The 27,205-nt window shown below is 31.4% G+C and overlaps 1 protein-coding gene across 2 annotated transcripts in view; it reads right to left on the reverse strand.

Moving 5' to 3' along the window:
• Window positions 1-2,744: 2,744 nt before the first annotated feature.
• LOC149776847 (uncharacterized) overlaps window positions 2,745-27,205 on the reverse strand; it is a 31,033-nt gene continuing 6,572 nt past the window's right edge. The window contains exons 3-10 of one of the 2 annotated variants that reach the window (XM_089942656.1): window positions 26,094-26,132; window positions 22,949-23,055; window positions 22,105-22,231; window positions 19,018-19,164; window positions 16,936-17,034; window positions 13,205-13,387; window positions 8,780-8,866; window positions 2,745-5,999 (exon numbers count right to left, since the gene is read on the reverse strand). In XM_089942656.1, coding sequence (XP_089798782.1) covers window positions 8,820-8,866; window positions 13,205-13,387; window positions 16,936-17,034; window positions 19,018-19,164; window positions 22,105-22,231; window positions 22,949-23,055; window positions 26,094-26,132 — 749 coding nt within the window. In that variant the 3' untranslated portion in view covers window positions 2,745-5,999; window positions 8,780-8,819. Of the gene's footprint in view, window positions 6,000-8,779; window positions 8,867-13,204; window positions 13,388-16,935; window positions 17,137-19,017; window positions 19,165-22,104; window positions 22,232-22,948; window positions 23,056-26,093; window positions 26,133-27,205 lie in introns of both variants that reach the window. The other variant, XM_089942655.1, reaches the window with a different exon arrangement.

The raw sequence follows: 27,205 nt of genomic DNA on the forward strand, positions 1-27,205 counted from the left end.
GAAAATACCTCTGCTGTGGATTATCGTATTTTCTTAGAAATGTCATGCTAAATGTAGACTGAAAACAAAAGACAAGTAGGCAGAGCCGGATTGAGGTCAATAATAGGTATTGTGAACTATGCCAGAAATATAATGTTCATTTGGAAGAAGATAAATTCCATCTGGTGTCTATTTGTCCAGCCTAGGACCATATAAGAAAGAAATACTTCAATGAAATTTATTATCTCTTTCCGTCTGTATAAAAATGTGCATGTCTAATGAGTCATAGCAATATATTAATTATGAAAAATTCTTTCTTAATACATCAATTGGGCTTTTCGTCTTTTACAATCAATGATAACTCAAAACGAATGGTGAATACTATACTTAGAGGTAGCAATATCTTTTTAAAATAATGCACCGAGTATTGGAAAGTATGTATCTATACTCATGATGGATACCATGATTAACTTCTTGAACCCATTGCCCACATTATATTTACTTGTAATTTATAATATGGACCTGTGGCCTAAATTACTGAAAAAAGTATTGTTATTATTATATCACAATATCGTCGATAGAAATTAAACTTAACTGAATCAGCCAGTAAAAGTCAGTGTTATGGATTTCATTGGTTTCATACATTTCAACTTATACTTCGTATGAAATCAAACAAGCAGTATCATATATTTTAATCAAGGTTTAATTGGAATCTGCTTTAAAATGCAGAAAAAAATGATGTGATAGCAGGCTCTCCTACATTTGTTACTCGGATGGGCAATATATTAAATTTGTGGTTTAAGATATACCATAGTAGGGCATCATGTGCAATATTATGCAGATGCCCATACAGTGTTTGCTTACATTTTTGTTTCTTCATTACCTTAAATGTATCAAAATATTTACGATTCAACGGATATTGTAAAACACACGCAAATTTGACAAACACACACACACACACACACACACACACACACACACACATATATATATATATATATATATATATATATATATATATATATATATATATATATATATATATATATATATATATATATGACTGCTAGGGTGATTGGTTGTGTTGATAGGCTGTTTTGTGTATTATGGGTAATTGGTAAATTTGAATTATCATGCAGACCAGGCGAATGAATAGGTGCAATGTGACATTTTAGAGCCGTATTATGCTCTCGGCCGACCAATCACGTGAATTTGAAAACCATGGTGTCAAGCGAAAGAAGATAAAATAAGTACCTCACAAACAACAGTTTTTAAATGACAACTGGGTGTATTATGGTAGGATGTGTCGACTTTTGCAACTGTTTCAACGCATTAGATACACGCCATAACATAGACATTGTATAATGCACATACAATTGGCAAAGGAACGTTTTTCCTGTTTATGTAGGACGCATTCGTGTGAAATATATGTCAACACCCATATCATGTTATTTTAACACTAGCAGTCAATTAGTTGTATGTAAAATGCTTTAAATCTTTTTTTTTTTTCTATTTAGAAAGGTTTGTGTGTTTGGTGGGGATACAAGTTTTGTATGTGGGGAGTAGTGTGTGTGTGTGTGTGTGTGTGTGTGTGTGTTTGTGTGTGTGTGTGTGTGAGAGAGAGAGAGAGAGAGCTCCCACCGGAATGATGAATTACCTACCTTCGAGGAAGCAATTGGATTATTATTAGAGGACAGAAAATTTAATTAATCAGTAACATACTTCATATCTTTGTGAAGTTTCCTGCATCGTTTGAGACTAAGTACACACCCAGTCAAATGGATCCAGTTCATAAACATATCTTCTATAAATGATAGAGTGGATTCCTAGCGCACTTGAGAAGTAAACAACCCTCGGGGGATACGTAGGAAAAGGAGACACCACTTTATACCATTTTTACCATCAGACAGCAACTGCATGAAATAGTTACTAAATATTCGTTAATTTCGAATGGATTATTAGAGAGTTACATAATGATGATTAAAGAAACGGGTCAACAAATTGGAGATAGAGGATATCTTGGAAATAAAAATGAAAATACTACGAATGTTTCTGAATTTTCCAAAACAAATTCAATCAAAGAAAATATCTGATAAACGAAAAATGTACATACTCTCCTGCCATGCCATAATAGGTGTATTCATTTACAAGTATGAACATTTTAAATGTGTTTGCAATTAGTGGCATTTTCACAGACGACAGCTAGTGAATATTTTTGGATAGGCTTATAAGAGGTTTGGTGGGGAAAATGTAGGTACTTTAGGGTTCCAAAATCACTGCCATCCCAGAGTGGCATGTTTATGTTTTTCTTATTTTTTTAAGCCTAATTGCACTTGTTTCAATAGCTTTTTTGATCGATTTCCAGAAATATTATGAAAGTTAATAGTATCTTTTATTTTAGTTTACTTGTATTATTGTATTGTTTGATTTATTAATTGTTTGTTTCCAATTGATACCATGAATGCTGGGTGAAATATTTTAAAATGCAAGATTAAGGAGTTGAGAGGCTTTTTTCAAGACACATATGTAAACAAATCGCATTTTTAAAGGCGTGTGATTTAAATCGTTTGCAATCAGTTTTTCTCATTGAAGGACAGGCAAATTATTGCTATGTATTGATTGATGTACAGCGGCATCACTGATTGTTATGTTAAAAGTTTGAAATATATCCAAAGTTATTGTTATATACACATTTTCGCGAACGTCCTTTCCACTATAATTAATGTATATGATTTGTGTATCATAAGATAGAGAGGAAAAACTACTTTGGTTCGATTTGTATTCCTTTATTTAATTATACTAGACATGACAGATTTGTTCATTAACCTGTTCAAGTACATGTACTCCCGTACATATCATTGATAACAACTGCGTTGATGTGACAGTTCACACATACCAAATTACTCTAAACAAAAAGAAAACAAAATTTTATTAAACTTTAAAATTCACACGGAATAAAACATGAAATCTTGACATATGATGAAATGTCTTGATTTCAAAATTGATTCTAGCAGCAATATTCTATTTCTATGACAACACAACAATTTAGATTTCTCAATTGCTTTTTAAGACAAATCATTCAAATTATCTGAAAATTAATTTACATCTTCAAACTAAACACTTCCTTTAAATCATTTACTAATTTAAGCAAACAATATTAATGTTTTGTAACAACAAATATTTATATATCTGCAATGAGATCAGGTTCGTGTACTGACAAATATAATATTTTAAACATTAGTTTTATAATCTCTTTTTGCAATGTTGGATATGCTTTCGTTTTAAATAATCTAATGAATATTGGTACTCATTTTCAAGGTGGAGGAAACCCAACATCAGTGAACATTTTATTTATGCGAGAGAGAGAGAGAGAGAGAGAGAGAGAGTATAGGTGCGTGTGTACATTGACAAGAAATGAAAACGTATTATTTTTGTAAAATAATACCATTTCCAGGAACAAGGGGACGAACATCATTTAAGATAACATCTAGAAAGGCCTAATTAAGGATTATATCATCCAATAATATTAAACAATATTTCAAACACACAAAGTTTGTGGTTTTCTCAGTGATTGTCTTTTTGAAAGAATTACATTTTGTCTAGTAAGTTAAATGAATGTATCCTAGGTTACATGTGTTGTTTTTTTTTCCTTCTTCCGCTAATTATGGAATACATCAAAACGTATACATTATGCAACTAAATGCCATAAAATTATGTCGTGCAACAATGCTACCACCGACTGATCAAAGGTTTATCACAGAGATAGATAAAAATTTAGAAAATGTACGGGAAGAATACTATCAGTTAGAACCATTTACACGACACTTGACATATTAAAACAATGCAAAACAAGCAAACAAACACAAAACGATCAAGGGATTAAAATATAAAATAAAACTGGAATATAATGTGATTGCTAACATTAATACATTGTGTAAGTTATCAAACCAGAATAATTATTGCTGATTAATTTTTGAAAAGTAAATCAACAGAAACATGGTATGTTCTGTCCAAGATTGTAAGTTAAAGGTAACTTAACTAACGTGTTGTAATTTTTAACCTTTGTCCATGACTAATAGTTGTTAATAGTATGTTCACATAGCTTTTTTAGTTTAGAATATTCTAGAAACAGACTTGTTTACAATTTGATTAGAATTTTCTGTTACATGTTTTACTAGCGGAATATTCTTGGTGAGATACCTGCCACTACAAAGTCATCAAGTTTACTATGAAATAAGTTTTTGGTATTTCGTTTTGGTTTTCAGTTATTTCACAATCTTCAGCACGTTATGATCTTTGGGTAAACAGTTTTTCTATGCAATAATTTCCAATACAGAGTATGTTATATTCATTTTGCATATATAGTTCTTACTCGCCAAACATCCCTTTAGTCTTCTTGCCATTTATCTTTACCATCTTGTTGGCTACAGGTTTTCAATATATATATATATATATATATATATATATATATATATATATATATATATATATATATATATATATATATATATATATATATATATAGATATATATATAGATATATATATATATAAATCAGTGCTCAGTAACTAGAAGAAATGGTATATACTAAAGATCTATTATTTAATTCTAGCGTACTGAAAACGGAATCTTATCAAATGGCACATGATAAGTGATAAGAATCATTATAGCTATGAGATTAGCCATTATATCAAAGCATTTTCTAGCTTCATTTTGAAAGAAAATTCCATTTGTTATTTTTCGGATTTGTATATTGTCTTTCTATTAGAGACGCATTTTTGCTTGATTAATCGGAAATCGAGTCCCTATCTTCGTTCTACAAGATACCCTATATTTGTTGTTGAAAATATTCTCCCATATTCAAACTCCGTATTTAATAATGTTCGTGGCCTTTAGATTTTTCAAAATGTGCCATATTCACGATCTTGTCTCTTATATTTGCTTTCGACACTATGTTTAAAAAATATGTGCCACAATCAAAATGTGTTTATGTTCCTTATTATCAACTTCATTTGGTTCCATGTCAATAGGTCCTGCCTTCTTCTTTTGTGTCATCCACGTGGCTAAGATGGTCACTCTTTACACAAATATTGTTTTCGTTTGGTTGAGAATTACGTCGGTAGATATTTCAGTAAAGTTTATTTTCCATTCTAAAGATGTATTTTATTCATTTTTTATTTCGTGTTTTCTTTTAAATTCTTTTTCTTCAGTTTAATAGGTTTCCACAAAAGCTTGATACCTGAGCAAAGAAATGGACATTCATGGTCATAGCATGTATACAACAAAAAACAAATCCACATTAGCTTGATTATTAACTGACCCATCATCAGCCAGTTATTTCAAAATGTTGTTGCATTTAAATGAAACTTATTGTCCAAACTCAGTATTATATTGTATGTTTGCTTTTGAATTAAAAAGGCAGTGTTGGTTTCTGAAAGGAATTTTTTTTCTTCAAGTTTGTGATCAGCAAGCTTAATATTAAGCTTTACTATATTTTGATTCTTGCCAATTAGTTAAAAATAAATCAACTTAAAAGACAGATGTTTTAACATATGCTGCAATTGAAAACGTTAACGGAAATGTCAATCTATCCCTAATAATGCAAAGTTAAAATAGGAAGATACAGTATATGCGAGAACATCTTATTGTCGTATGAGCATTAAAGAAGCGTTTTAAAATACTAAATGTAATAGTTCTGGTTTAAATTATTATCATTTTTGTCCTTAACTGTAAAGCTGACCTAACAAAAAGTCGATAGTCACCACGCCTTAAAACAGGTTTATCTGTTCAGAAGTATAAATAATAAAGACACAGTCTTCTAAAATCAATATTCCCCAAACACGATTTTGAATAACAACTGTTTATTAATAATCATGTTTTCAATTGCACCATGTCCTTACTAATGCTAAGTACATGCATACTTATCTACATTCTTTCACTGAATAGTGTATGCTGTAAGATTGCAAGCTATATACAAGGCTAGCTGTTTTTATGCTTCGTCAACCTTTTGGAGGATTATCCTGAAAATATAATAATAGCATGAGTAAAAAAATTAATTTCTTTTTCCGTGGATTTATATTCCAGTGAAGAGCGTATTTAATAACGGGTGAATTAATATACAGGACGCCAAATTAACTTATATGTGATTAGATGGTACCTCTATGTATATTTGTATTGTGCGTTTCACGTTTGCTAACTGGCAGCATATCATAGTTTTAGATAGAATTATAAATGACTTGTATGCGAACATTTAATTTCAATCTTAATAATAAACCTGATTACTAGTTTGGACGAAATCTTGGCTAGAGAAGTATTACGAGGTGAGTCACGTGGGAATGAATTTTGAATTATGTGACGTAGCTATTAGTTGTTACTTTAGAGTAATAAACTGTTTTTGTTATTTTTATATCAGTCTGCAGATGTATTTAATGCTACATTTGGACTTAGTTTGAGAGAAATCGTTCATTTAATTTTTGTGTTGGAATTACAATGTGCCCGTTTGACTCTCTAGACTAAAGCAACATTGTGTGTTTAATGCTTGTTAGTTCAAGTACATTCTGGAGTATACCATTGTGACTGTTTGCACTTCGGTTTAATGGCAACGTAAACAGTTGTACGATAAATGTTAGTAATTTCATTAAAATTCATCCATTTGCAGAAAAGGCATTATGTATGTCGCTTTTTATAGGTGATGTCTAACTCTATGCCTCTCATCGCTAAGGTAGTTTCGTGGATTTGAACTTCAGTGTAATTCACTGTGAGTTTATGAAAATGTAGAGCAATGAAATAAATGTAAAAGGGTCTTAATGTTTGATTAGTGCAATTAAGTCTGATAGTCTTAAAACAAGAAACAATGCTTAAATTTGGTAATGCATTTGTATCACGTGCCTTAAACCATTAACATGTGAAACATACGCGAAACACATTTATAAGCGGCATTAGCAACCAATTTAGATTGATGTCAATGTTCAAAACAGATGTTTGAGTTATTATTATTATTATTATTACCATCATCATCATTCTTATTATTATTATGATTATTATTAGTAGTATTAGTATTAGTATTAGTATTATATTATTATTAACAATTATGAAGATTATGTTTTTGGTTGTAATTAATAAAGGAACGTATTTTGTAATCATGCTATTTGTGACATCTAATCTCCAAGTAATGCTATTTGGAACAAACATCAGATGCAGTGATAATACGTGACTTATATCATTACGAAATGATTAATATCCAATCGCAGGCAACAAGCAATGCACTTTAAATTAACCATGTTTCAGAATAGAAACCGTTTTTGGACTAAATGAATTAAGACAAACAAAATGTGAGAAAGATGGAAATTTATGAAATGAATTAATAAAGAAAAATATATGATGTATTAATAACTTGATTGTCTCACGCACTCAACATACGATTGACTCAAATAACTCCACACAACATTCACACATTGAAAATAAACCAAAATATGAAATCAATATAAATTACAGATCCAAGAAACCTCATGGACTGCAAATATGCTTCAAACAGTATTATACCAACAAGAGAGATTCACATAATCTCAGATATGAACTCCGATTAAGATTCAAAATAATCTAATGAACACAACTAAGATTCAAAATAATCTTATGAGCACAACTAAGATTCAAAGTAATTTTATGAACACAAATAAGATTCAAAAGCATTCAAAAACAATCTTATGAACATAAAAATGCAATTGGAACAATAATTGAACCAAACGTATGCTTCTAGACCCCTTGTACAGTCGCACGATTCCTTGGGTTGGCCCACACTCTTATCGGCCGCTCGCACCCTTTCTGCATCCACCACACGTACAGTCATACGTATACACACGTACAGACAGCATACAGCACCCTTTTGAATTTGCTACGTCTACGTCCGTGGCACAGACATACGTACATACATACATACGTATCGACAGCACGCAGCTTTAAATACTCTGGAAACTCCAGACAGCTCTAAACAGCTTCAGATAGCTCTCTAGACATCTTTAGTAAACTCTAGTCAGCTCTAGTCTTAGTCACAGTCACAAACAAAGTGACAGTCACAATCACAGCGACAGTCACAATCACAGCGACAGTCACAATCAGCTACAATAAAACCAAATTGGTCACAATAATAGTTTCTGTAAAATCTCAAGATGTATGATAATACTTTAACCTCTAATAGTTATTTGTAATTCAAAGTTCAAATCTGCGTTGTAATAAATGCATTATTACGCGAATAAGTCAGTACAAACCGAATAAGCTTCGCACATCAAATGAAATGTAAATTTAACACTTACCCCTATTGCTGGAGAACAATGGAGACCGTGCACTCCTTGAATTGATCCAAAACGAACAGTGTCGGTTTAGAAATCGATCTTACTTAAATCCATAGGAGAGTGAGCAAAAGTCAGGGTAAAATACCCGTGCATATCATGTTAATTAATGTTATTCGTCGCAAGTAATTTCTGGCGAGGTACATGTTAATACAGTCGCCTACCTGCTAAAACACGTATTCACTTTGATAACGTTGTTCGCATGTACAACAAGAAATAGTCAAATAGTTCTAAGATAAAACCAAGTTATTTTTTTGTGTGCCTAATTCTGTGACAAACCACTCTCGCATTTATTGATGATGAAATGATATTGTCTTCACAAATGTTGCTAAAGCTCGTTTGAACGCTGTTTGAAATAACATTTGATAAGTTTGTCAAATGTCAATATTAAACAACATGTCAAGATATGTGTTAGCTTCTAATGTATCTCACACAAAGAAAATATCGTTTCTTACCCTTCTCGGCAGGATCTGAAGCAGCACATTTTCGACACCATCATATAATTACTACAGTAACAACCCACACGCCAAAAGGAACTGCAACTAAAAATATTTCTTCAGGATAGATAGTTAGATAGATAGATAGATAGATATATAGATATATAGATACACGCTTTTACTCTAATACAACAGAGCAGATACCAGCAAGTTAAGTTTTGTAAATTTAAAAAAGCAAATGTATTTCCCTAAACAAGAAAATAGATTACACTAAAGTGAATGAAATAAAAAAATTGTCCTAAATGTTTTATCAAATTTAAACGTCTCAAGTAGTCAAAATGAGTCCCACTGGTGTTACGAATGTCACCATCGTACTGATGTAACAATAGTGCTGATTAAGCACGATGATAAAACCCAAAGATGTTTTTAAATGAATTAGTAGTAACTCTAAAATATAATTCAGCTATTGTTTTATGCATAAAAATAATTATATGTACGAATATAACTCCTCTCAAACAAATAATTATTATGAATATTTACGTCTTTAGAAAACAAATCTCATAGCGATAAATAATGCGCGATTTGAATGAAAGAACGATCATATCTCATTAAATAGGTCAGGTGCTTTACAATAACCGATCAGGAATTAGGTCAGCCAGGCCTTTCACTAGAATTCGTGTCCTGAAGTCCAGTCACGTAGTATTTACTTTGATAACAGTACAACCCGTCCTTGTAACGTATGAATGAATTCTACGCATCTAATTCAAGAATTCTTTAAAGTGCAAGTCACGCTCATATAGAGAATTATTATTTAAAATGTTATTAACTTAATTACCCAAAGAAACTCTCTTATCATGAAAATAATACACATACGATAGACATACATAAAAATATGTATACTATTATGTGATTAAATGACCATTGTTGGGTATTTATCGCTGTGTAAGTTCGACTTTAATTTAACTTTGTGACCGATTAAGTAAAATTCACACATTAATAAATACCAAAACATGATCAATAAAATTTTGATTCGCTTTCTTTCCGTCCTTATATCGGCAGATTGAACTACAAAAGCGTACCATTTTTGGCATCTTGAAATTATTTTCCTTCACGACGACATAAAAAAGTGTCTGATTTGTATGTAATAATCTAGTGTAGAGTGTCAGAGCGGGTCATGCATGCTGTCAAGAGATCTTGCTAAAAACATTTTGTTTAATAAAAAAGGAAGGGTTGTTGCTAGATAAACTAGGCTAGTCCTGTTTTAATATTACTTTTGCGTATGGCACGTGTTATTATCGCATCAGTTGGTCTTGCTTTCTGCACATTTCGATCTTTCAAAAAGCAAACTTGCGTCCATTTGTTAGTGAAATCCCTAGCTCAATATATAACCATGACTTTTCAAAACAGCTGCTGGTATAAGTTATCGAAGTAAAATGCAGGAATGTCCCAAAATTATCTTGTAAGGCCTGCCATAAGCCTTCTTTGGCAAAAGGGGTGTGTTGGAGGGCAGGAATGTCTCTCCAATTGCAGTTTGAACTTCTAGTAGGCGATTTTAATCTGGGGTTTATAAACGTGAAGTGGAAATCACAGTGGGTGTGGGTGGGGTCTTGTAGTTGTTAAGGGTGTAAGACATTGATATGGATAGAACTGCACATAAAATGACTAGGAAACAATGAACCTAATGTAGCTGGCAAAAATTCATCAATGTGGACTATGACCACATGACCGTTGACATGTAATCAAATTCTTCAAAAACGAGTTCAATTCATAAATATTCTCAATTATTATCAACTTATCTATCAATATCTCTCTCTCTCTCTCTCTCTCTCTCTCTCTCTCTCTATATATATATATATATATATATATATATATATATATATATATATATATATATATATCAAACGGAAAAAATATAACAATATGAATAAAATCACACTTTGAGAACTTTTAGCGTTATACTGTCTATCTGTAGACATGTGATTCTATGTCATGTTATTTATACTGGGGTTTTTTTGCCGTATAATATATACTGAAATAATGCCGAAAACATGTGAGCTAAATGAATACAATTTTGTGTATGTGTTAATCATCATAAACAGATTTCGGCTAGAGGATTTCTTGATCCCTCAACCTCTTTTTGCTTGTTTTTGTAAGAAAGAAAATACCTGACTTCAGAAAGACCACATAACATTGTATGTAAGTTTGTTTGTGCTTAGGCATGAGTTGGGTTGCGGATTTGGGATGCGGGGTGGACAGAGTGATGAAGATGACCAAGACCATTGTGTTTTATACCAGGAGAGGTTTGGCGTCTGGCGATTAATGCAGTCTTTCACCTTGTCATTTAAATGAGTATTATACTATCTCATATATTAATGTAATATCATTAAGATACAAAGGAATTCAGATAATTATATTTTGATAATCATTGGTTTGAAAACACATGCCGAACTACTAGACAACCATTTGAGATCAAGGATTAAACGATTCAAGATGTTTCCCTTGTGCAAAAAAATATATAATTCGGCATAACCGTGTTTGCGAATTTTTCTGACAGGATCAATTGATGGGATATATTATATATATATAAAATGCACAAAATAAATATGGCGAGTTTTTTCTTTGCTTTGTTTTTGTTTATAATTTTTGAGCAACGAAAAGTGTACTTGAAAAGAATCTGCAGCTCCAGTGTTAGATGTGAGAGCTCACGGCGCGAAAATCTCAAAGCAAACAGAAATCAACATGATCATACAAGAATGACACAGGTAAATGATACTCCTTATGTAGCATAATATTCGGAGAACTATTTCAGTGTCGGATTGTTTATGTTCCTTTGATTATATATATATATATATATATATATATATATATATATATATATATATATATATATATATATATATATATATATATATATATATATATATATATATATATATATATATATATATATATATATATCTGTGTGTGTGTGTGCGTCTGTGTGTGTGTATGTATGTATGTAAGTGTAAGAGCATGTGTGTGTGTGAGTTTGTGTGTGTTGATTTCACAATATGACAATGATATGTTCATCCTCTTTTCCTTCAAGACCTTTTGCATCATCTTTATGAATCAGTCAAGAAAGTTTGTGTACTCAGCAGTGTCCAACACCATTATCACGAACACAAATGAACATTATGATTGGTTTAATGAGAATGATGTCATACAGACGCTACTGAATGAGAATGACCAGCCCCTTCAACAGTCTCGTTTGAAACACAGCACTTCATGATCTAAGAAGGCATTTATCAAGAACATCAAAACTACTGTCAAGAGCAATCATATATAACTGAAAGACCAATGGCTGAACACGGATTTGTGTTTTGCACTGAATATTTATAAATGATGTATCTTTTTTTCCACCCCAGGATTTGTCATGATTTGGGTTCACTAGATATATTATCATATTCATTCTGAAAGTAATTAAGTACTTGTTCTTCAGAAATGTTTTTTTTTCGTATGCATCAATTTATTGATTTTTGCAGTTCGGTTTATAAGACGTTTATAAAGATTTCTGCAATTCCCGAGTTCCTTCATAACACTGATTGCAATCTACAATTGTTATTACTTGAATCATTTTTTCTTACGGCGTTTTATAATTGAGGAATTAATGATATGTGTGGGGAATTGTTTGCTCTCTCTCTCTCTCAACTTCTAATGACCTCACCCTTGCGATTACACATGTACAGTACACAAAACTGTGTTTCACAGGAACATAAAAAATTAATTCTTGCTGAGATTGGGATTAATTGAACCTGGGCAACACAAAGCAAATACCTGTATATTATAGATCTCTGAATGCATTTCGTTTGATTGTTAATGCGTTAATGTTACAAGTTTTATTTAAATAAAATCTAGAACAATATTCATCTCTCTATTTTCAAAAATCCGTGTAAGATTTACAAAGACCGTTTCTTAATTGTTGTACACTCATTTCTGTTCAATTTCTGGTGTAAATCTTACGTATTCGATACATATAATTTGCAACAACAAATTGTGTATCTGTGAAAAGTTTCTTTATTATTTTAGGTCATATTTTGCTAGCACACCGTTTTAGTCGAAAACCATAAATTGGTCAGACCAGCATATACTATGTTGTCCTTGAACAGGCTTACAATTGGAATGATATTTTCAGAGAGAGGTGAACAGTTATACTAAAGTCCATAAAATGTTGTCAGTACTTTCCAGATGGCTACACCTATTGCATAATAAATCCATTTATGAATTTAAAACAATGACGTCAGCGTTACATAATCATGCTCTTCTTCAGTTCTGTCTTAAAGGAATACAAATTTTAAGAAAACAATTCGCATAATCGTCATGTTCTAAAACTATGTAAAGAATTATGAGTTTTTAACATTTTAATTTCACCAATAAAAAGCTTGAAGATATAAGGACCATACTCACTAGAAATTGCAATTGATCTGATAGATGGTGACAAGCTAAGAGTGGTAGAAACAATTGTTGACGATGTTGCTGTTGATGTCTTCCCTGATTGATCTTCTGTTATTATTTCTGTTCTTGGTGTTGTTGTTTTTGTTAGATGTGTAGATATCATAGCCATTGTAGTCATACTCGTGGTAGTCATATCTGTGTACGATAATATGAATTAAATAAAACATTGGCTATTGAAATCATACTTTGTAATTACTGAAGAAAACGGATGGTTTTGATGACTTACATGCACTATATCATTCAAATACATAAAAGCAAGCACCCTAGGAGTTAAATATTAAGCAAACAAGACACTTGGCATGTAAGAACTACTTATTTTTAATCAAATAATCAATCATATAGACCAATGTTTGGGAACATGATGTATACACTTGTAAACAGACAAGCATACGTTTTGTGACTGACAAATACTCAGATGTACATATTTCTTTTCAAAATCTAGTTTTATAATTTGAACCACTCTGAAAATTTCCATTCGTATCCAGAATCGATCTGGAAAACTAAATTTAGAGCTTGGAGAAAACCTGGACATCCCTTTGTCCTTTTTATAAACAAAAGTTGTTTTGATGTTTCCTTTATATTGGTGTGTATTCATAATGTTTTTAATGCAAATGAATGTCTAGGTGGTATGGGAAGATCAGCCTCTTGCAAAAGAAACACTAATTCTTACAATCTAATGATTATCCTTCCAAAACGATATAATGAAATTGTATAATGTTTTATTATTTATTCAATATATTTTAGAATGTAACTGAGGTAAGGGAGAAAGCTTTATATATAGAAGTTTGTATTGATGTGTATGCCACAATGATGTACATATACATCAATGTGTTCGAAAATAATTCTGAAACGTTAGTGTACACTTCTAAATGCAATATCATTCGTTCGATGCTGTTTTGTTTCTTCAACCTTCGCTTTAGTAGAATATAAATATAGCCAATAATGACATTTAAAAATGAAAAGATTTTGACCCACACCACACAAGTTTAAAAATTATTATAGCTGGAATAGGAAACGGCAATTACATCATAATGACAGAATTCAAAAACCATGAGACAGAGGTTAAAGGCAAGATGAAAATTTAAGAAGGACATACTTAAACAAAATTCGAATATTATGAATGTCCACAAAGACATAGGAAAGGAAATTAAGGAAATGAATTTTAAAGTTAAAGATCAAAGTCAATTAAGAAAAGTCAAGTGTTACATATTGCAAAAAAAATTTAAAAAAATAAACAACAGATAAATGAGAAAAAATTAGACAAATTTCTTGTACTAAATAAAAATGCATTTGTGCAGCAAATACATAAAACTTGTTTCAGCCGCCGAAGGAGTGCCAATATATGACATTGTTTTCCAAGTTGCTATTTTCTTTCTATTATTATTATTATTATTATTAATTATTATTATGTAGTAATAGTAAAAAAAATCGATTCATTTCTTGAAAAGGTACGAAAGGGGTTAAAACATACAAATTAATGTTTCAGTTAGCTAAAATATATTGAAGCAACATGATTACCTAGTCTTATGGTATACCCCAATGTTGCTCCAGGTACTTAACATAGTAGGTAAATAAACAATAGTTTCCCTCATACATTGTCGTCAAGCAATAATTATCGTCAATGAGGACATCCGTCATGATATCATCAGTATTTTCACAGATGGTATCAGGCAAACGTATATATATATATATATATATATATATATATATATATATATATATATATATATATATATATATATATATATATATATATATAATGTTAATGTATAACAACGACAAAAATAAAGATATCCTTGAATGGATTCAATGAAAAACCAGCGACCTAAACTAAACAACTGTACACAAGATTGTTTATGGAATCATCTAGGTTCATAATCAAGGCTGTATTGTAGACATCGAGAACAAGTAAAGCTGCTTACAAATGAATTGACATTAGAAACTACTTCTCTCAGTTATGTTCAGAGGTCAATCACGCAACAAATGAAATACACAAAACTCAATATTGGTATACATAAAAGTTGTATTTATGACAATCTTTGAGTTGTTGAATTTATTAAAAAAATATAATTGGTCCATGTAATGTATAGATTCATTTAATTATCAAACAATGTCTATATCAGACTACATTCACACTCTGTGACCATCGTATAAATATTGGACAAGTTTTATCTTCAGACTTTTATGGGTGTGATTTATGTTGTCTCATCCAAATGGTTTCAAAATTCTTCCCCTTTCAATTGTCATTATTAATTTTGTGAATGAGTTTTCATTTATTCAGTTATATGGATGTACTGAGATTGTACGTTAGTAAAGCAGGAATAATGCAAAAATATCAGCCATATACATATTTGGTAAGCAATTTATGATTGGTTTCATAGCTATATCAGCATTACAAAATTTTCATATATTATATTTGCGTATATTTTGCGTTTTTTTCACATGGTTCAAAGATATAGATTCGCATTTAAAATTGACTGTTCAGTTTCGAATGTTAATTGTTATTTTATCCTGCTTTGTTATTCATTATTTGGAGAATAAATTCTGCCGACAATAGTCACCTTAATATCTTTCTCATGATCAATTTTTGATTACATACCTGTGATTTTTTGTATCTAGTTTTGTGTTGCTTTTCTTGTTTTATGATTAGACATTTTATAATTTAATGTTTGAAAGTATTTATGCATCTGACACAGATACTTTATGCACAAGATCACTTTGTGTTTATCAATCTAACTTTCAAGAAATAGCATGTTTTGTTCAAACATAATATAACAAATTGTAAAATGTTTAGATTTTCCATATTAACTGAAAATTAGTATCATACGCACCAGACTATGTCCTCATTAAGTAATCTACGTATTTATTTATATCAAATACAAATGTGAATGTCAACTGTACCGTGGTAATCATTTTGAAATGCTATTTATATATATGCTATTATAAATTAATGTACAATATATATTTCAAACTGTTTCTTTGAAACATTCAGGATGCATATGTATTGTTACATATTAATTCATAGACGGTTATGTTCTCTTTTATGTTATTTGCCAACAATGATATTTCCTCGTGATATATATATATATATATATATATATATATATATATATATATATATATATATATATATATATATATAGTTTTTGACCTCACATGCTTTCATATTAAAAGCGCAAAATATTTTAATCACTTCTCCATAATCTGCGAAATCTTCGAAAAAAAATTTAAGAAATTGCAAATGGACTGGTCAAACTTCTCAGTGAACACTACCAGTCTTAAGCATACTTTAAAATTCTTGTACGCTAAGACATAAGCCTAAAGGGACATTTTAAACTGGAAACTGTAAAGAATGTAAATGTCGTATATCTCCAGTCTGCATGATAAGGACTCATCATGATCTGTCTCCTAATGTTTAAAAAAAATGTATAAAATAAACTGTTCACCGAGGAGTGTGTCACAACCCCAATAACGTTCTACACCTGCTAAATGTCAAAACATTATATAGATTCCAATATTTATCAATGCAGATATTCATATGCACTATACAACATACTGATGTGTCCTAAAAAAGAAGAGTCTTGTTGCATACGTCTACGTGCTAGCACTGCGAAGTGGTCGGAGTTGGAGATCGATCCTTAAATAGGGATCAAGATGGTATTAAAAGGCGGAGATATATGTACCTGTTGCAATCCAGATCATTCCTATCCAGAACTTTCCGTCATATATGCTGATTCCCTGATCTATCTGTGGTGGACAAATATCATCTCTCACATATTGTTCTGGAAGAAGGAATTTGATTCCAGTCATTGATGCAAACTTGTCTCGAGCTTTAAACCAGGTTTCAAATACACGTTCATATACACATTTTTGTGCGTTAATACCTGCAAAGTAATATGAATCTGATTTAGAAAAATACATGCTGATCACCTGATATCATTATAGTCGCATATGGCATTACTACAAGTGTTTATTTAATATCGAACTTGCATTACATTTATTATTTCAACACTTACTGCTAAACATAAGTTTTAAGTATTGTTTATTTATTTCTGCGTCACATCTTGACATGGTATATGGGGCAATATCCTAATTTGTTTTGTAATTTGACTTTTATACATGATCACTTACTTATATACATTTGGCACACAATTGACTCTAAATCTAATATAATCTTTCACAGCAGGTTTTAATATGTTACCATATTAAGAATATCTTGAGAATAATATTCTTGAACAGTTAAAGGTTAAATTGTGTATAGTGGCAAAACATAAATAACATCACGCTAAAATTATTTTTATGGATTAACAAAAATCACTGATTTTTCCCTAATTAAATAACCGTGTGCCTGCATACTTTATAAATATTTTTTTTAGAAACAAACTTTTGACATAAACCATCTTCGTTTACAAAGCTAGTTCTAATAGGAAATGTGTGTTAAATATACAAATGAGTGTAACTGGATGATATTAAATGTCAATTCAATTTAACATATTACTTTTATAGCCTCAATTTCACTGCAAACGTCATGTATTCAGTGACTTTTGATACAGACGAGGCTTGGTCAGTGTTATAAAAAAAGATTAATGAATTTAGGCAAACTAAGGGATAGCATCCAAGGAACATTTCCAGTTAGCGAAACATTTCTTTGGCTTCTCCAGTCTAGCTGTTTTTTTTATATACATCCTTTATCTTTGTTGAAGAAATAAGAACTGCCAAATTCCCTTAATTTCAAAAGAGGGGTCCACTCACATAAATCTTTAAAAAAAACTTTACCAGTTAATATTAAGCTCTGGGCATAGTTTGTAATTATAATAACTTCTGATATAAATCTTGACAGTACATTCTTGATGCCATCGCAAACCAATTAAACGTTTGCACTGTGTTCTCGATGATCAAAGGAGAACCATTTGATTACAGAAATGCATCAGCAGTAAACCGCCCTAATATTATATTTCGAATATTTATAAAAGGTCAGCATTAACATCAGCATGAAAATATTTGTACATTAGCTTATAACTCTAACAGGTTATAATTTTCCTTACAGACGCATTCTTTTATGTGAACAATAAAGAATCAAATTTATTCCAACAAGAGGATAGCAACTGTACACCAGTACTTTTCCATGTAAGCATATAATGGATGCATTCTTTTCTTTGACTCTTTGTAGAAAGTACCTCTCATTTTGAAACTGAAACTGTTTAGACCCGAAAGTTTATTGACGAACTACTAATCTGCGAATACATTGTTAAATTCTGTTTTTATTAAAATTTCAAAAAGCATATATAACTTTGTAGTACGAATTGGTAGCACTAAATACAGTTACAAATGAAATATATTTTTGAAAATAAACACAAAAGCATAGACAGATAGAGCACAATCTCCGGCACATTTTGGTAAATATCATGTTTCCTGCTTTATTAACTGCTTTAAAAACAAAAATATTAATTCTGTACATATTTGGTACCTTCTATATGTGTATGAAGGGTAGTGAAAAAGTGAATATATTTGCATTCAAAATTTTTAAGTAAACATAGTTTAAGGACTCAACAGTTAAGAATGTCTCAGCCTTCAATTGTCTTGCATGTGAAAACAGTTATTTTCCACTTGACATGATTGCTGTAATTATTCTCCAGTGCATCGGATGTTAATACTTTTGTCATCGAAAACAGAAAACATCTGAGAGATGAAGTACATGTAGAACCAATTGAATGTTGTATACGATGAGTGAAAATACCATCCATAAAGATCTGAAGGTAAGTTACCATCAAAGTAGGCATAAAAATGTTCTTCGGAGCAATTGTTAGTCGCATACAACTTGAAGCTGTGACCTATCCCACTAGACGGCACATATACATTCACGTAGACACATCCAAAGTCACTGCTGACGCTGATACTCTGCGCCGGATTAACTGTGAATGTAAAATTAGGAAACAATTTTGCTTCAGTAAAATGTAATGCTAAAATAATTAGTTCTATGAATTATCTTAATTATAAGTGTATCAAGATTATGCCCCATGTTGTGTATGCACTATATCTATTCGACAATTATATTTATATTAATTTGTCTGAAAATCAATTTAATAATAATTTTGCCCTCACAGTCGTATCTTTATTGACATATTGCATTCTTTATTTTCTCTTTTTTAGCCTTACATAATCAAGTTTTACACTTTATCTATCTAAGGACATTGTCACAAAGAGAGCTCCGCTGTATTTCGGAAATCACATGTTAACATATTGAACAATTTGTTTTACTACACGATTTAAATCCATGTTTTGTGTAGTATACAAGTAGCAGACGATGAATGAAATATGCTCTGGTATCTTGTTTCTATTCCGTTAACCCTGTGGCTTTAACACCCGTATCAACCAACACATATCCATCCTCACCATTTGATCCCAAACCCACACACCGCTTGTACGTGGACGAGGGGTGGTATAAGATCGAGCAAGGGTAAGGGGGATAATTCTGAAGGAGATGGAAACGTTTAAAATATTTTAAATCCGTGATCGTATTAAATGGTCCTCTCTCGCTCTTTCTCTCTCTCTCTCTCTCTCTCTCTCTCTCTCTCTCTCTCTCTCTCTGATGTGGTATTATTCAATTCAATTTTAGTGAATTTTAATTTACTCATATAACATGTATATCAATGAACTTTACATGTATCTCCCATGCCTCTCCATCAAACTACGATATTTCATTCTGGCACTTGTCTCAACTTGTACTTGTCATGTTTACACTGACCAAACCCACAGAACATATTTTTATAAAGTCATTAAGTGACACTCTATCAAGTCCATTATATGGATACCTCGAATAACTCAATTTCCACACACACACACAGATATATATATATATATATATATATATATATATATATATATATATATATATATATATATATATATATATATATATATCTGATTTAATTAAAAGGCCAGAATAAATAGTTTTGAATGATCTTTCTAGTTGATATCACTTCTCAGCATATTATATTCATTAATGCAGACGATCAAATTTAACAAATTTAAAGTCAGCCAGTTAGACTATTTATATTTATCCCCATAATGCCATATGCTAACTGTCAACTGTTTATCACCAACTTCACAAAGCAAACACTGATACAGAGATTTCCGACACATGTTGAGATATAATTTTTAATTACATTCTTCTCAATATAACCTCCTTCGATTTCGCTGTCATCATATACCGATCAGAGTTCCTTTCCTCTGTGAAGTTAGTTGTCTGTTAAACAGTATATGAATGGCGAACAACATGTAAACTTTTATGCTCACTCCTATAAACGTACGGGGCCATATTATATGTTGTCATGCAAGTAGCTATATAAGTTTACTCATAGTTACAGAATAAGTAATTCTCCTGACTAAATCACATGTCATTTGCCTTATAACCCTCATATTTCCTGACAAAATGGTGGCTCTGTGTCATAGCACGTTGATAAAGAAGAGGTACTGATTGATGAACACGAACAATGGACAAATCTGCATATTCTGTGCTGACAAATTACATTTTTGACGCTGACAGTTTTAATGGAAATACCGAGCACTGACTGGTTTATAGAGAGAAATATAGTTAATAAATGTTAAAATGGGTGTTGCTCTACTCTATATCAATTATCCTTTTGTGGAAATTCATCATACAGATTGGTTGCTTAAGCAATTTCATGATCGGGGAAAATCAAAAATATTATTGATGAATAGCTTTAAATATGTTAGATTTAATGGTCTGTGATAATCATAATCCAATAGTGAGATGTGCAATTTAATATTGTAACCCGTCAAATACAATTTTTGCTTTGCTATTGAATGTAAGAGCTATAAAGACAAACAAACGGTCTGGTCTTGTATTCTTTGCATGTACAATGTGAATCCCATGGATCCTAACATCAATGTATACCGATACTTCCCATTCAAAACACCCTGGACATTTTAGAAGGAGGGTGATCTGAGTTGTTTCTAATGTATCTAAGTATTTTTATATTTTGTTCCCAATTCCTCGGTCAATCTTACAGCCAATCCAATCTTTGAAGTAGTCCCGGTGATCAGAATAGGAGTATGCTTCGTATAACTGTAATCTGCCATTATTCAGATCTGCCAAGCGTTTGAAATGTGATCCGTACAAGCTAATGCCAAATTAGGCAAAAATGTAAACTAGCCGTTGTTGTTGTTGTTGTAGGGTTTAACGCCATTTTCAGCACACGATAGACTATACATGGTTGCCAGTATTAATGGTGAAGGAAGAACACAGGAAACCCCCCCAGAAAGAACCACCGACCCACGAGAAGCTACAGGCAAGATTTCTCACATACCCACATTAGCCGAATCCGAGACTCGAACCCACGCCGACAGAGGTGAGATGGCAGTGATCCGTAACGGAGAGCGCTTTAGACCACTCGACCACTCGTGGCCCCCTAAACTAAGCTTTGCAATACAGTGCAAATTATGCGAGTGTACGTATGATAATTCAAGTTTCTTTTGAGATGCAATTTACTCAAAATGTAAAAAGTGATGGGGTGTTAAGATCCATCAAACATGCTATACGTTGGACAGTAAATTCATTCTCTTTTTCCGAAATAAAATAAACGGTTATTCAAATTGTGGTATTTTAATTTAGTTTATTATAATATACGATGATTCGTACTTTAACTTGGATCGTTACCGGCGTCTATTTTTGTCGTCGTTTAATTAATCTCTTAACCTTAGCTAAATTTAAATTCTTCCTATATTGTTGTCCTGTCTGTCATTCTAAGTGAAGTTGATTGTGAGGATTATATGGAATATAATCCACAACGTATATGTAAATATTGCTATTATCGTTTGATTTAAATTACCTTTGGAATATACGGCGATTCCTCGACCTGATCCACAAAGCATATCCATTTCCCCTGAGCATGGAGAATTGCAGAATTGTGATAAGGTGTAATCTTTGCCAATTGTATCGCACATACACCATGAATCCTAAGCATAAAGAAAGGACGTAAATGCACAAAAATGCCAAATCGTTAATATAGAAGGGTCAATACATTTTTGAGAAATATCTGATACTTGATATTGTGTCCTTGTTCAACTTATTTCCCAGTAAGATCAACAGTTTTGCATACTGAACTTGCGATTATGTTCCGTTAAATTTCAAATGTAGAAGGAATTATGTGCCTACTTTGACATTTTATTGTCAGCAAACGACTATGTTTATACGTTCAACCATGTCTCAAAAGTATAGCAATGTAAATTGGATACATCCTGTTTATAAGTAAACGAGCATACGACTTTCTTAAGAATAGATACATCAGTCCCGGTAAAACTAAAAAGAATTGCGCGAAGATTTTTTTTCAAACATGTCTGAATAATAGCAAAGTAAACTGGACACATACTGTTTGCAAGTAAACATGCATATAACTTATTTAATAATATATATATCAGTCCCAGTAAAACTAGAAAGAAGTTGACTTAATTTAAAAAAATGCAACAGCAAAGAATAGAAGCAAAGAATAGAAATAGAACAAAGGACACACACACACACACACATGCCTATATATATATATATATATATATATATATATATATATATATATATATATATATATATATATATATATATATATATATATATATATATATATATATATATATATATATAAATATATATATATGTATATATATGATACTGGATAATACCTGCAAACCTATGTATGTTGAGTTTGGACATGCATCAAAACAATGTCTAGGACCATTCTTTGGAATCGGATTGCGCGAAGAATTTTGACGAATACTCATGTAGCAGCCTTGGAAGAAACGCAACATTAGAAATTACTCTGCAAGGTGCATGTAAAATAGAATTTATTAAAGGTCATTGTACTCTAGTCTATATTGTTTTTATCACAATAGTTACCAAAGATAATAACGTTAACATTGAGTACACAATGAGAGCTAGTCTGAGTCTTGATGCTGCAAAAGGATTTGGCAATCCAACGATTAATATTTTCAAGATTGAAACGAGTATCATCATTTAGCGTGAAATTATTGACACGTTTGTAAGAATTACCGTTACTGACACAGACACAGACACACACACACACACAGATATATATATATATATATATATATATATATATATATATATATATATATATATATATATATATATGTATATATATATATATATATATATATATATATATATATATATATATATATATATATATATATATATAAATTTTTCAATATCATTGTTTCAGAAGGGATCCCAAATTCCTGCACTACATTCAGGTCTAAACGTATACCCCGAACGCCAGTAGTTTTCAAAGTGGATTATGTCCGTTCCATAATTCCTAGATAGAGGAGATACTTTAAAGGCAATTTTTTGTATGGTAGCTAAATGTTAGCAAACATTGCTGTTTCACTATTGATGCATTGTTTGCATCCGTGTGGAAAATGTTTACAATGATTTTTGTTGTTTACCACCAACTGTATTATATGATGTAGTTCATTAGGATAGGTAATAAAATTGTCAATCGTTGTCTTGACCTCTTGCCACTTAATTTCAGTGCCGTCATTGAAACATAGCAACTGGAGTGGATTGTAAACACTAAGGATATCCATCTGCATTTAACTTTGCCCACTACATTAAAATGTTTGCTTGCGATGTATTGCCATTAATTTGCAAATAGAGTTCTTCATTCAATTCGTTTGCATTTTATTAGCATTTTCCTTTGAAGTAGTGTCTTCCATTTTATTCTTTTTCGACTGAATGAGTTTCAATGCTAGTTTTCCAAGATGGCATTTTTTACTTTTCTAGGGTATGTTTGCCATGTTTCCTTGCATGCTTTCATTTCATCAATATGGGATCCTAGTGTACACAAAATTTACAGCAATGGAGAGAAGCAGATTAATGGATGGTAGAGGTTTTTTGCTTTACTTTTAACATGGAAATCGATTGTACCTGGAGCATTATAGAAAGTGTACCGGCTTGGAAGATTGTATCCGTATTGTAACCATTATCAAGATATTACTGCTCTTCCAGTATTTACAGGTTTAGGTATGTTGTGTAGGAAGAAAATTTGCTTGACCTAGGCTTATTATTGATGAGGTATTCGTTTGAACTTTCTACATATGTTCCCATCTTCAAAAAGGTTTATGTGGTCTGTGTTTGTCCTATGGTCCCATGATAACAGACATTGTATTACCTAAGTGCTACTTTGTCCCATGATAACAGACATTTTATTACCTAAGTGCTACGTTGTCGCACAATACAGTGCTAAGTGCTACGTTGTCGCACAATACATGTTTTTCTCTGTCCATCGACAACGACCATAGAGACTTTGACAAATGGTTCAATGACAGCTATGTCTTCTGGGGTTTTATGGTTTCTTGCTGTTTATATTTTACTGTCATTTATTTTAAAAGAGTATGATTTCGAACAAATTTATCATTATGTGATCTTCGTCCGTCACTTCTCAGATATTATTCGTTTTCTAATAATTCCACGTGGAATATATATTTGTATGTATGCATTCTTTATTGATGAGCACGAACATTATTTTCAAACAGTTTTACACCCAAGCGTTTTTTGATTTCCAAGTTTAACAATTAAATCTAACATTATTTCCAGTGGCGTGCTTGTTTTCAATGCATAATTCTATGTTAGCGGGATTTCAAACAAAACCAATGTTACCATGGTAATGTTTGAAATTCCGCGCCATATGACTATGTATTAATTCCCGTGCACGGGGCTGGCAATATAACCTATATGATACAATGAGAATGGCTATGACGTATAGTCTAATATTCATAACGGACAATATTTAACTTTCCGTGTGAGTACTTATCAATCTCGACAAACGGAACAAAGTTCTCTGGAAACAGAATCTAGCTTATACTGGCTACTGAATAAATATGATCTTAAATTATCAATAGACGGTATTTAAAGTAATATTGTTCAAATTGATTAGATCGCTTTAATGACCGATGATGACTAGGGTGGGATGCACATTGAGCCTATATATTTTTATTCATTGTTCAGACACACAATTCACACATATTAAGAAAAAGTATGATGCTATAAAGTCCAGGCAGTATATAAGAGCGCGTCTTTTTCAAAACGTATTCTTACAAAATGGAATAAGCAGTTAATACATCACCCTGAAACTAATATCACGTTTTATCGGACACAGCATTGGAATAATAGATGAAGGGTAGAAGGCATCATTAATCTGCATACAAAATTGCAATATAAATAAACAATTTTGCAAACACTATTGAATTCATGCAGCATTTCTACAAAGCAGAATAGTTTTAATAAATCCAAAGTAAAAAAGTAATGGAAAGTTGGCTTCGCAAACACTATCACATTATTTAACAAGTTTATATATCTGATTATTTAGTGAAATGTTCCAAAATTTAAATTTAATATAAAAATAGGGCGAAAGACTGAAAATGATATGTATTCATGATATATTACGTCAAGATGTAATAGGAAAGGTGAATTCAAATGTTTTAAAAATCTCACCCATATTGAGGCATAATAAGAAAGAAAAAATACTTTTTCTTTCACCAATCAACATTTTTTATAACTGAAAAGCTTAACTGTCGGCGATATTACATATTTGTTTAATGAGTGTAACAGTTTGGTTGCCCAGCCCATTACAACATGCATAAGACGTAATACATAAAAGGGATAACAATTTAGTTAAAAGATCATTCCTAAACTAAAGCAGAACATATCAATAATTCATCAAACATCTCAATTAACCTTCATAAGCTGTTTGCAAAGTGTCACTACTCTTATTTCTATAGAACCAAATGGTTTTTTTTTAGTACGTACCTTCTAAAGAAACCCAGATTGCTGTAGTACCCGGATACTCTGTTGAAAATATATGGATATGCATCAGATTGTAACACAACATATATGATAAGACAAAGTCGATCCCTGAAACAAATTTAAATGGCTTCATTAAGTTCATACATGCATTGCCATTTCATTTTAATGCCCATTTCAAACCATCTGCATTAAAGGTTGCAAAGAGCAAAAAATCTAACATACAATATTTATTATTACACTCACATGACAATTAAGTGAAATCAATTTTAGCATATAACAATGTAACAATGCATTTTTGAGTAAGATCATCTAATTATCATTTCCGTAGCCATATTCGTAACGATGCTGAATGCCAACGCTTTTTTTGTTTTCAAACTGTTGTACATCGTAATAATGCTTATAATAAATTATCACAGAAAAATTTTTTTTTTTATTTTATGGAACAATACAGCATTATAATGATATTAAATTTTTATCTTTGCTGAAACAATTGAACTATCATTCTTCAAGTTTACGAAACGTTTAATTAGAATGATGGTGTATTTCTCGCTAAAAGGAAATGTGATATATTCAGCAGGACAATATAGAGTACAACACGATGTACGCACGGCATAATAGACTGAACCAAAAGGTATGCGCTAAAAGTATATTCTTCTTATGATACGTTCATGATGCAAATACAGTTATAACTGTAGTCAAGTAACCGTCTCACAGGGCGTTGTCCGAACCATAAAAGCTAATAAACATAATAGACTGAATCAAGAGGAGTGCGCTACAAATATATTCTTCTTTTGATACGTTTATGATGCAAATACAATTATAACTGAAGTCAAGTATCCTTCTCTCAGGGTATTGTCCGACCAATAAAAGCTAATAAACATTGCACCGGCGTATATGCAGTGTCATAACAAGTAAACTAGTCACGTTAACGATAACATCTGATGAGTCTATTCCAGTGCTGTATACAGATTTATCTTTACTATCAAGAAGCCACATATGGCTCAATACGTGCGTTAATAATTTAAGTCAACGCAGATACTTTAAGTCTCTTCCAAACACTAGTGTTCAATATGTATACAATGCATATTTACTATTGATTATCCGAACTAAAGAGA

The sequence above is a fragment of the Sinohyriopsis cumingii genome, chromosome 18 (genome assembly GCF_028554795.1).
Source record: "Sinohyriopsis cumingii isolate HCF-2022 chromosome 18, ASM2855479v2, whole genome shotgun sequence".
Classification (NCBI taxonomy): Eukaryota; Metazoa; Mollusca; class Bivalvia; order Unionida; family Unionidae; genus Sinohyriopsis; species Sinohyriopsis cumingii.